The sequence below is a fragment of the Stigmatopora argus genome, chromosome 13, assembly GCF_051989625.1.
Source record: "Stigmatopora argus isolate UIUO_Sarg chromosome 13, RoL_Sarg_1.0, whole genome shotgun sequence".
In the NCBI taxonomy this organism is placed as follows: domain Eukaryota; kingdom Metazoa; phylum Chordata; class Actinopteri; order Syngnathiformes; family Syngnathidae; genus Stigmatopora; species Stigmatopora argus.
In genome coordinates, this window is record NC_135399.1 from 11987528 (window position 1) to 11998753 (window position 11226).

Genomic DNA, 11226 nt, shown 5'->3' on the forward strand with positions numbered 1-11226 from the left:
GCCATGCTTTCAATCGAAAAAAAATTATTACCAGTAAAAAATGTCATCTCCAGCAGGGAATTTTGCACTTTTTCTCTGTCTGTCAGTCTCTCCTATAGAGTTGCAGGTCAGCATAGCCACAAAGGAATATTTAGGAGAACCACAATAAACTAGAAATACACAAACTTTTTCGGGTCGAAGCAGAATACTTCATGTGCTCTCTTCTATTATTCATTTTTGGTTGGATGATGTAGAACAAATGGAGATTGACATTCCATCTCTGAAGCTTGGTGGACAAGAAGTTGAGTGTCACTAAAAGAAAAATGTCTGCTCGTGAGATTTGTCTTGTGTTTTCTCCAGGGGTCAGTGTATAGACCTCATCACTCACCGCTAAACACCCACACACACACACACATCTATCCTTATTATTGCACTCCAATTTAACACCGCCTTTAGCCTCTGGCAAGCTTTCAAGACTTGGCGTCAAAAACGAATAGATTTCGCTGTTGCTTGTTAATAATGAGCTCCAGGGGCAAGGAAAGGGTGGGTCTGAAGTCGTTGGATTTGACATTTGCATTTCCAGAACATTTACAGCTGCTGCCACGGGAAACCATTGCAATAATGAAAGCTGAATGAACCTTTTTTTTTCCCCCAGATGGACCTCGCACCTCACGCTTCACTGTAGTTTGCTGGCAAAACAGAATGTGACACCACACTTTGCTTGACGTTTAAAGCATTTCTAGTATATCAAAACCAGGTCCTTGTAGAAGCAGTTCAGTAACTTAACATTATGTCTTGAAATGTCATCGCGGCATCAGCAAGTGACCTCCACATTGGTATAAAAACAGCTTGTCACACCTTTCCCTAATCTTTGTCCTCGCCGTCACCCATTTTGACAGATTCTACGTGGGTGTGCGATTAAAAAGGACCGAGTGCTCGTTTGTGGTGCTTTCTATGTGACCTGGGTGTTGAATAACCCCACCCAAACCCCTCCTAATGCCCACTGCATGGGTGCTTCAGGGGTGACTGCTGTCACATAGCTGTCACATAGCATTAATATATAAAAACCTGCAGATTCAAACATCAGTAGAGGCAAGTAAAGTATAAATACAGTACAGGGGGTGCCTTGGGATACGATTTCAATACATTCTGTGATGTGACCATGCTTGTAAATAAAAATGCTTATAGCTCAAGAAGTGTAGGTAGAGAAATCGAGGGCTGGCTCCTCTTTTTACTGTACTGTGGCAAAAACAAGGGTGTTCTGGTAGTTCTCCCTAGGTGATGTTGTGTTATGATGCCGAGATGGCCGAGATGAAAGGAGGTGTTGTGATGTGTATTGTCACCGGATTCTATCTTACTTTCACCCAATTTGAGGCACTGTGCTCCCGCCACATCACATCCATCGTGTAAAAATACACACATGGCAACACTGTCACGGGGCTATTTATAGCAAAATGAGCTCCTCCAATAATCTATAGTAGTAATAAGGAGAGAGCCATGCTAGAGGAAAAATATCACTACACACACACACATATATATATATATATATATATATATATATATATATATATATATATATATACTACATACTATATATATTTATATAGTATGTAGTATATATATGTATATATATACTACATACTATATATATATTTATATAGTATGTAGTATATATATATGTATATATATATACTACATACTATATATATATTTATATAGTATGTAGTATATATATGTATATATACTACATACTATATATATATATATATATGGTTCCCTTTTGACAAGATTAGTGGCTAGTCTTGTCTTAAATGTCTTTATTATAAAACCTGTCTTAGACTTTTTGCATCCCACTGACTTCCAACGTGATGGGTGGAGAGTCACTGGTGACGTTGTGTTGTGTGTTACAAAGCACGTGACCTGCTGTGTGGGCCAACATTCACAGCAGTGGAAAATATCATAGATTGATACGTATTGATCTAACATGAAGAATAACCGCAACTGAGGGGAAAAGGGCTTCGGGCGTAAAAACTAACGCGGCATCTTATTTTCACCGACAGCAGAAACAATGTTAACGCTGTTGATTTATTTTAGTAAAGGGACAAAGTGAAAGGTTTGAAAAGGAAGGAGACACGAGGACAGATGCTCGGTGTCAGGTGCTGAAGCAAGTAAACACGGCGAAGAGACGATTATGGAATGGACGCACGGGTCCAGTGACCCTCCCCGAAACGTTGTCGAGGGCTATGATCGCTCGTGCTCATGAGAAGCAGCAGGAGGTCAACGGTCCAAGTATCGCACCAGATGCGGACTCGCTCACTAATGACAGCTCGGCACATTGTGCGTGCACCTGTCTGTGAGTCACCATAGATCCGAATACACTAAATCATGGGTGTCCAAATCGGTCCTCAAGGGCCGCAGTGGATGCAGATTTTCATTCCAACCGAAGATGACGATAAATTTTCCCCAATCTGGTGTCTTACAAGTATAATCAGTTGATTACTGTCAGGTTCAGGCCCTTTGTGGAATAGTCTGGACATCCCTAAATACTAAATTGACACCAAATATGGAGTCTTTCACATTAACACAAGTTCAAAATTGAAAAAAAGAATTGGTGTACATGCAATTCAGTCAGCATAATGTAAAAATGGGCCTTTTGGCCTCCATGTTAGCCCTGAGGTCCCTCTTTGTTATAAAGGCAAAATCATGATCGGAATTTCAATGCAGTCGGGGCGAGCAAAGCTTTTGGGAAATAATGCCGGTCGGACTATATTTTCCCTCGAATCGTATTACACACATGCCTATTAAAGGCTCGTGACAAAGAAAGCAATGGAAATGTTTGCCTCGAGTGGTTTGAGGTAAATCAAGCCCAACACCTTTTTTCTTTGCCGGTAGGCAAATCTTGACAAAATGCAAATGTCTTTGTGCCACTCAAGATGCCTTATGAATAAAAATTTACAGTAGCTTTTGTTAGTTTACTTGGAAAACTTGTTTTTTTTTAAAGTGGAAAATAATGACTTTGATTTGCATGGAAACTTGGTCACTGTTAAGGCCAGTCTACTCCTCTTTTCCATTCTAATCACTAATCAATGTCCTCTCAAAGGAAATGGAGTAGCGTTAACCGTGCCAAAGGGGCGGAAGGAAACACACGATGCGACAGATCAAAGTGTTAATGCTTGGCCAGGTGCAAACCTTTTATATGGACACACAAGCAACTGCGTGAATAATCCTCATGATCATGTCCCAATGCGGATAGAGTTACAGCTGGCTGGCTTTACGTTTGATAGGCTCTGCGTGTGTAGTGTGAACAATAGTCTGCCTGTGTTTGCATTTGTTAGTCGTAATAAGCTCCTCAAATTTAAAAAGTTGATCCTTCCTGATGTAAATGTCACACTCAACAGGATGTGATTAGGAACACTTTATTCATTTTGGGTTTGTATGCAAAGCGAAAAGGATAATGATGGTTAAGAAGATGATGGTTTATCTCTAAAATTGCAGTACAAATACTACAGCGGTATGATTTTAAAGAAAAAAAAACATTTTTGATGAGATAATCATTCGTAGTTAAAATGAGGATTTATCATGTGATTTGAAATGACATTAGAAAGTGTCTCGATTGTATGTGCTGTCATTTTTAGTGTTTAAACATTCTTCATTATTAGGAGTCTATGAAATGTGCAATATTTTGATACTATGACATGTTGTATTATATGTTCATGTCTGTCCCTTAGTTTCATAATTTTCAATTTTTTTTATGGTTTTTACAAAGCTTTTTAGTATTCTTGATACATCACAATCTTACCTTTGAAGCTTTTTCGGAGCTCAATATTTGTGATCAGCGTGCATGCGGTGTGAGAAATGACATAGCTGAACCGTTGTGAGGGAGCAGCACATTTCGTTCTTGATCTTTGGGTAAGAGAAGAACATAACAATGGAAAAAAAATGGACACACACTTCTCTCTTGGGAAATAACCCAATACATGTTTTAGTTCACGCGAAAGCTCGGCGTACACACCACTACGCACATACCGACCAAGTAACGAATGACGCACGTGTGTTAATGTGGACCGACAGAAAAGAAGGAATAAAAAAGAGCAAAGCGGCTCAGTGACTCAATACCATCTGTGAGGAAAAAGCAGCAGGGACGACACAACTACGGAGGTCCGTTTGCCTCCTGCAGTGTCGGGCCTGATGCAAATCTACCATGACAGCTACGGCGGTGTGAGGTGTGCGTCTGCTCGGTGGGTTGTCGCACGCACAGTGGTGGGATGTACTACATATTCACCTCAGGTAATAAATATTGGGATACTATTTTCATCTTTATGGCTCTGAACACTATTGAAGAAGTGTTTCAACCAAAATTGACTTTTTCTTTCCCCGTCAATGAATTGTAGCACTGTTTAAATGAAAGAAGCTTCCTATAGCTAACAGCCACAGCTTGATATTAGTGACATTTACTAATGCCATCCTGTTCAGAGGTTGTTAAGTTGCACAGCTTGTGAAGTAAATGATTGTAACACGGAGTGACTGACAAGATCATCGTCAACATTTTTTTCTTTGGGTGATCACTATTTTCTTTTTTTAGGGATCGTTTTTCTTCCTCCTTTTCTGTCCTTTTCCCATTATCGCCATCTGTTTATGATCGATACCGCCTGTCACTGCAAAGTGCTTATCTTTGCCCACCTGCCCTGCACCCCCTGTCTTGAAATATGATTTATCTAAAGGGTCAAACCACAAAGTCATATTTTTGGGGAAAACGTGGAATTGTGTGTCCGGTTATGTTATGTTTTCTTCCAGGTTTTTTGTCATTTAGTGTGCACAGGTGAGAGTGAGCCTATCATAGCTGACTTTGGACGAGAGGCGATGAGAGACAGTTGCTCAACAACTATAAAATACAATCATTTACTCTCACATTTGCACCTTTAGACAAATTCAACATCAATCATAAAACAAAGCTACACGTGCATTTAAAAAATTGCACAAGTTCGAACGCATTTTTTTCCATTCATTTCATTGGAGAAAATGAAGGTGACTCGTCATAGCCGATTCCTCGCATTTCTTTTATCAGCAGCGTACGCAACAGCTGGGGATTACGACGCCAGAGCATGGCCAGTGTCTGGAACGTGTAGCACCTGCAGAGAGAAGCATGTGATAATGGACCCGTGCCTAGGGGAGAACCAGCTTCCGGTACGGTGAGAAGCATTTTGAGGAAGCTCAATAAGTCATGACCCTGAAGAGATTTCGGCGTACAGCGGCCGGGCTTACGCTCACGAGCTGTGACAGAAGCAGGAGGTGCACCATTAGGCATGAATTCCCGAGGTACGCCATCAGACAAGAAATTCAGCACACTTTGCTCAGCGAGGAAATCAGATTGGAGCCAATGGTGCTGAGTGCAACCGGAGAACGTGTGCTACCCATAGAAACCTACTCCATGTTCTGTTAATAAACGTTGAGAAAATATTAAAATACAATAGTCTGATTTTAAACTGTCATTCACTCAAAGCTTTTCTGCTTTCAACTGGTTATAAACACCTTATTTAAATTCTTCTTTATTATGCTTTCATCAATACAGATTTACTGCTTATTGGGTTGATAGAATGGATAACAATGCTGCCTCGAGATATGAGTAATACACTTATTTTTCTCTTTCTCTCAAATATGAGCCTCCTTAAAATATGTTTTATGCAGTTCAGGTCGATTTTCAAATTCTTGAAAAACAAACAAACAAACAAAATGTATGCTGATCTCAAAACCACAGAATTGTTCCCAGCGTACTCTTTGTAAAAAAAGAATAATCATCTACAGGCTCTATCATCTGTGGTATAATACATTTTCTAAAGACAAAACAAAACCTCATTCTTGCAGGCGTATCTTCTTTATCCTCTGCAAAAAAATAAAATAAAAGTGCCACAAATACATTCTTGAAATACGACAGTTTTAGGTTACAAGCTTGGTCTCAGAAATATAATGGCATTAATAAGAATATCTATATCTATCTCTATATATATACTTAGTGCATAATTAATGAAGAAAAACATCCAGCGTCATCCAGGGTGGCGGGAAAGGCCGCCTCGGCCAAAGGTGCTTCATTACCGGCTCAGTTAGAGAGCATATGTGACAGCTGGGGCAAGACATTGCGCTCCACATAGGCAGCCCGGAAACCGCTACTTGGCAGGCAGGTCCAAAGTGTCAGCGCTAATACCGCGCATCACGTCTGAAGAGAACGCTTCTCATCAGTGTATCTTTGCTCAGCCAAGAGTAGCGCTGAAGACTTTTTAACACCGTCAGAAAAGGAATCATTCTGGCCACGGTGATTGCTTTGAGACATGCCATGATGAAAGTGCACCAACATTTTCTCTGTGAGGTCTTCTGCCCGAGAGGTCAATCAATCAAAGCAGCTGTCCATTAAAGCTGCACACTCAAATGAGATGGTCCAGTATCAACAGCATGAGTCACAATCACAATTTAAAAAATGCAGTTAACACAGTATAAAATACGTGAAATTTATTATCAAACATGAGTGGATTAAATTACGATACATTGCTGATTTTTTTTTGCAATATTCCAGCAGTCCTCATTCATTCCACTAACTCAAAACAAGTTAAAAGCTATAAAATGAAAAAAATGTAGACTAAACAACAATGAACTTAAGGAGCAATATTGCTATATTCGCAGCAAAAATGATGTCATACACCGTAGATTTCAAGTCGTGTATAATTCTTTAAAAAAGGGCACTAATCCAAAACTCAAAGGTCATTTTTAATGGTCTTTATTAACCCCTTGTAACACTTCAGGAGTACTGGATGAGCTTATCTCCCTCTATGAGCTGACTTCAACAGTTCAGAATAAAATATAAACATCCTGCCCAGTGAGGTCACAAGTCGCTTAGAAAAGTCATGTTTAATTTCCCATCCAGCTTTATATTGAGTGTACATACTACAGTTCACCGGATTCTTAATGGCATCTTTAAGATGACTGCTTTTGAGAGTGCCTACATGGCATCTTTAAGACCACTGCTTTTGAGAGTGCCTACATGGCAAATACCGTAGGCCAAAAATACCTGCGTAATATACATACATGCGAACGGAGGAATACTTCAGGCGCTTATGATTTTACTGATCTAATAAATAGCCAGCCAGTGTGCTGACTCTATTGGGACAAAGTCTGCAGACCTTGTCCCGTATTATTTATACCGGCGGTAGCTTCTCGCCCATCTTCGGCAGGGGAGTTAAGTGACCATGACCAAAGTTCATTCTGCTTTCTTCAAGAGGTTGTCACCCTAGCAACTGATGGCGGATGACGAAGCTTTCCAAAAATCCCAAGATAGACTTCCATTTCCAAAGCCTCCTGATTAGAAGATCAATAATGTCGGACACGCATGCTCACGCAAGAACGCAAATGAATCGATTTGGGGAGGGTGAATAACACATCATGGCAGCTATTACGTTTAGATCCTTTCACGCCACAAATTGAGACGCATCTCTCCAGTACGTGTTTATAATTGTTAGCCATCTGCCAATGGGATTTCTATACCATGAGATCAATGATGTCACTTAAAGGTTGATAGATGGGTTTCCACAGACGTCTCAACGACGCATTAGACGCCCGGTTGGCTGCAATCATTATAGCTATTAGTCATACCACTCCAAACATGGCTGACGCGAATACAATGATTTGTGTTGTTACACTAAATCAAAAGCACCAATATGGCTGCTAATTTTCATAGACCAAATGGTACATTCATTAAAAATACAGGCAAAATCTGGATGGTAACCGACCTAAGGTGCCCCTACAAATGATCTCCACTGTGCGGAGATGGAGCCTTTTTATATTAATGTGTAATGACTTAAATCTATATTTCATGTGTGCTGGAAAATTAGTGCCTGTGACTACCCTATAAATTATATTATGAGTCTCAAAGTGCAGTCAAAGAAAATATGACTGCGGACTCGTACTTTATAGTTACTGCCTGTACTTATGAAAATACCATCACGTTGTTGGAGAGAGAGCATCCATAATATAACAATAATTATTTAATTTCTTAATTCCGCTTCTTGGCAACTCTTCATAATCTATCTATAGAACAGAGGTATAAGAAGTTAATGATCTTGAAATAATGGCATCACTTCATTTGCCCCAGACAGAATGCTAGTTGAAATATAACCACTTGCTGTGTAATCTTCTGTGACAAAAAGTGAAAAACAATGGATGCAATAAACTGCATATATTTTCACAGTGATGACAACATTAAACAGAGTCAAAAGAATGAAAGTTTATGGCACGTTTGGCTTCAATTCAAATGGTGATGTATCGCAACATGGAGGGAGTACAATGTAGACGCAGTGTTTGTATACATGGCGACATCTCATGTCCTCAGGAAATTATTCCTTGTAGAGGATAAAGAATATGTACCAGAAAGCATTCATTCTTTTTCCTTACTGCTTATCCTCACAAGGGTTGCGGGGGTGCTGGTGCCAGTCCCAGTCAACTACGGTTACTAAGTGAGTATCGTTTTATTCTATTTTATTCTTAATGTGAAATGTTGTCCTTGGTGATGACCCTAAGGAAGATGACATCTATACAAAATGGATGATTGTATGGCTAAGTTACATTCAACAAAATAAAAAATGACCTTATCTTGCATTCTAAAAACAGCACATCAAAACAATGGCAGAAGCTCGCAAGTGTAAAGTAGCAACAGTCAGGCGGAAAAAAAAATGTGAGGAAAAGGAAAGACGAGACATTTGATTGCGTTTGCCTTCCTGCTATTCGAAGCTTTTAGTCCCTATCCGCTTCATCGACTGGACCTCAGTGAGCCAGCCAATCAAGCGCTCCCGAGTCAGAACCTGAATCCTCTTTTTAGCCTGCAATCAACGCTTTGCAGTGGCTGTGGAGTGCAGCTGTGACAGACTTTTTGACCCGTGGAGAATACTCCGAGTGAGATCATACTGAGACATAACACTTAAACTGTGCATCCGGACACGTTTCCAAGGTTTGAACACATTCCTAAATATCCGGGGAGGGATCATTCACAAGCCCTGCAGACTGATCAGATTTGTGCACTGGGCGGCCTCACTCCATGTTGACACTATCTCTATCATCTCCAACAGTATTAGTGTGTTTGTGTGTCGTGTGAGCTTGGTGGAAGCAACAGACCATTGGGACGTGAATAGAAATGTCCACAAAGACACTCTAATCTCCACATCCTCCCCTCCGCTGAGACCGCAGTGTGAGGAAAAGGATAGACGGCACCTCGGGAAACTGAAAATACTTTCGCTCAATTGACTAAAATTAAAAAAGCGCCCAAAAAATAATTCATGGTGGTAAAATTTCAAGAAGGGACTTATTTGCACAGCTTGTACCAATGCTTTGAGAGGAAAAATATCATTTCTAAAAGATGAATTAAAAATGACTTTTACTTAAAAGTTAAACAAAAATGAAAAGAACTTGAAATTCCGAAATGTACTTTGGGGTGGCAGACACTCTTCACAGGGAAGAATTTGAGGAGAAAATGAGGAGAGAGTAGAGTCTGACTATTTGAGTGTCAGTGTGACATGCAGAATACGGGAGCCGTCAGATGGCTACATATTGCCCCGCGGCTGACAGTCCCAGCCGTCAAATCCATCTCGAATCTGCTGCTTTCACCCAGGGGAGCTGGAGCGCAGCAGAGGCGATGTGCATCACCAGATGCATCATACAAACACACTTGCTATATATATATATATATATATATATATATATATATATATATATATATATATTTGTATTTTGTGCACTTAGGATAATGGTAAATATTAGTCTCCTTCGAATCATTGTCAAATTTCTATTGTCATTAATTCAACACATAATTTTTGTTACTTAAAATGACACCAATTACATACAGTTTCCCATGGCAACCCATAATATGGGTAGGCACACCCATTTCAACAGGTGATCATTTGAGATAGTTGTGTTTTGCGTCATAGCCATGGAAAAATCCAGCTCTTATTTTAACGCATAGTAATTCCAATCCCTTAATGATAGTATTATAATCGCTTGAAAATGCATTAAATGCATGTGTTTTAAGCATTGATATTTTTTATGGCATTTCCGTACTTAGCACAGTTTTACTAGTTCTCTTTTTGGAGAAATATAAATAAAGTTCCATCCCCTTATTTCTCCATGATAATACATACTTAAAAAGATGAATGTTCAATCACAGCGATGCATGTTTGTTCTTTGGATAATGTTAAGAGCTTTATGAATTTTGAACTTTTCTAATATATTTTTTTCGGCTGAAATAAACCCCTACTTTGGCATATAATATAAATAATTTAGTGAAACAAGCATCATTCTTTGAGGTAGTCATATAAGAAATGCTGAATGACCACATATTGACGCTACTAGAAAAAAAACAGGCCTTTAACAAGGAAGGCTATTTTAAGTTGCAGTGAATTTATTTCCAATTAATCAGATGCAACAGACTCTCTCTCTCTCACCCACACACACGTACACACCCACACAAACACACACACTTGTGCTCATTGTATGCAAAATCACAGAAAATACATATGTACACGATTCTCCATATCAAATGATACAAGGATTGCAAACTATAGTGACGTTACAACATCGAATAGTGTATAAACAAATAGGCCTCTTCCACAAAGTAAAGGACCAACACAAGTGGCCAGATTTTACCTCCTGGGTTAATCTCATTGTGCATGGACACAGGTCCAATCTCCCCCATTCCCAATCAGGTGTTCTGAGTTCAAAAGGCTCCAACAATGACCGCCTCGGCTTCTTTCGATGGCCTCCGATCAGTCACCAAGAAGTTGATCATTCCCTCGGACTTGATGAGCAGGTTGCAGCCCAGGAAGAAGATGCCAAAGACCACGGTGAGGGACAGCACGCACATGACGGCGATCTGCACCACCCGCATCACGAACAGGCTTCTCTCATCCAGGGAGGCGGCCGCCAAGCCCTGGTCGGTCACCACCGACGACAGGTTGCAGCACAGGATGCCCTCCGTCCTGTTGAACAAGCTGACATCCGTGTGGTTGAAGGCGGTGGCGTTCATGGCCACTCTTCCCTTGGATTCCTCCTTTTTCAGCACAATTCAACTTTCCAAGTGGAAGCTGGGTAAAGAAGAATGAAGGTGGATACCAAGTGGTGAGGTTGAGGAGGAAGGGACTTGAAGAAGTTGCCACGGAGGTCTTCTGCTAGACTTCCATACTCTGCTCCAGCTTTGCATCTCGTGTGGTCGTCCTC

At 40.2% G+C, this 11226-nt stretch overlaps 1 protein-coding gene across 2 annotated transcripts; it reads right to left on the bottom strand.

Annotated features, from left to right (window-relative positions):
- Window positions 1-380: 380 nt before the first annotated feature.
- Window positions 381-11224, bottom strand: rprma (reprimo, TP53 dependent G2 arrest mediator candidate a). Of its 2 annotated transcripts, XR_013304647.1 has the most exons (2): window positions 10463-11224; window positions 381-395 (listed from the first exon to the last, which is right to left on the bottom strand). XR_013304647.1 is itself a non-coding variant. In XM_077617446.1 (1 exon), exon 1 carries the CDS (start codon window positions 11033-11035, stop codon window positions 10727-10729), a length of 309 nt encoding a protein of 102 aa, XP_077473572.1. In that variant the 5' UTR covers window positions 11036-11224; the 3' UTR covers window positions 10390-10726. The 2 variants fall into 2 exon arrangements, 1 of the variants encoding a protein (XP_077473572.1); XM_077617446.1 differs by lacking the exon at window positions 381-395 and having other exon boundaries at window positions 10390-11224.
- Window positions 11225-11226: the final 2 nt, after the last annotated feature.

Bases quoted from the DNA above. Each gene is read 5' to 3' on its own strand.
- rprma (XM_077617446.1), bottom strand. From the start codon at position 11,035: ATGAACGCCACCGCCTTCAACCACACGGATGTCAGCTTGTTCAACAGG.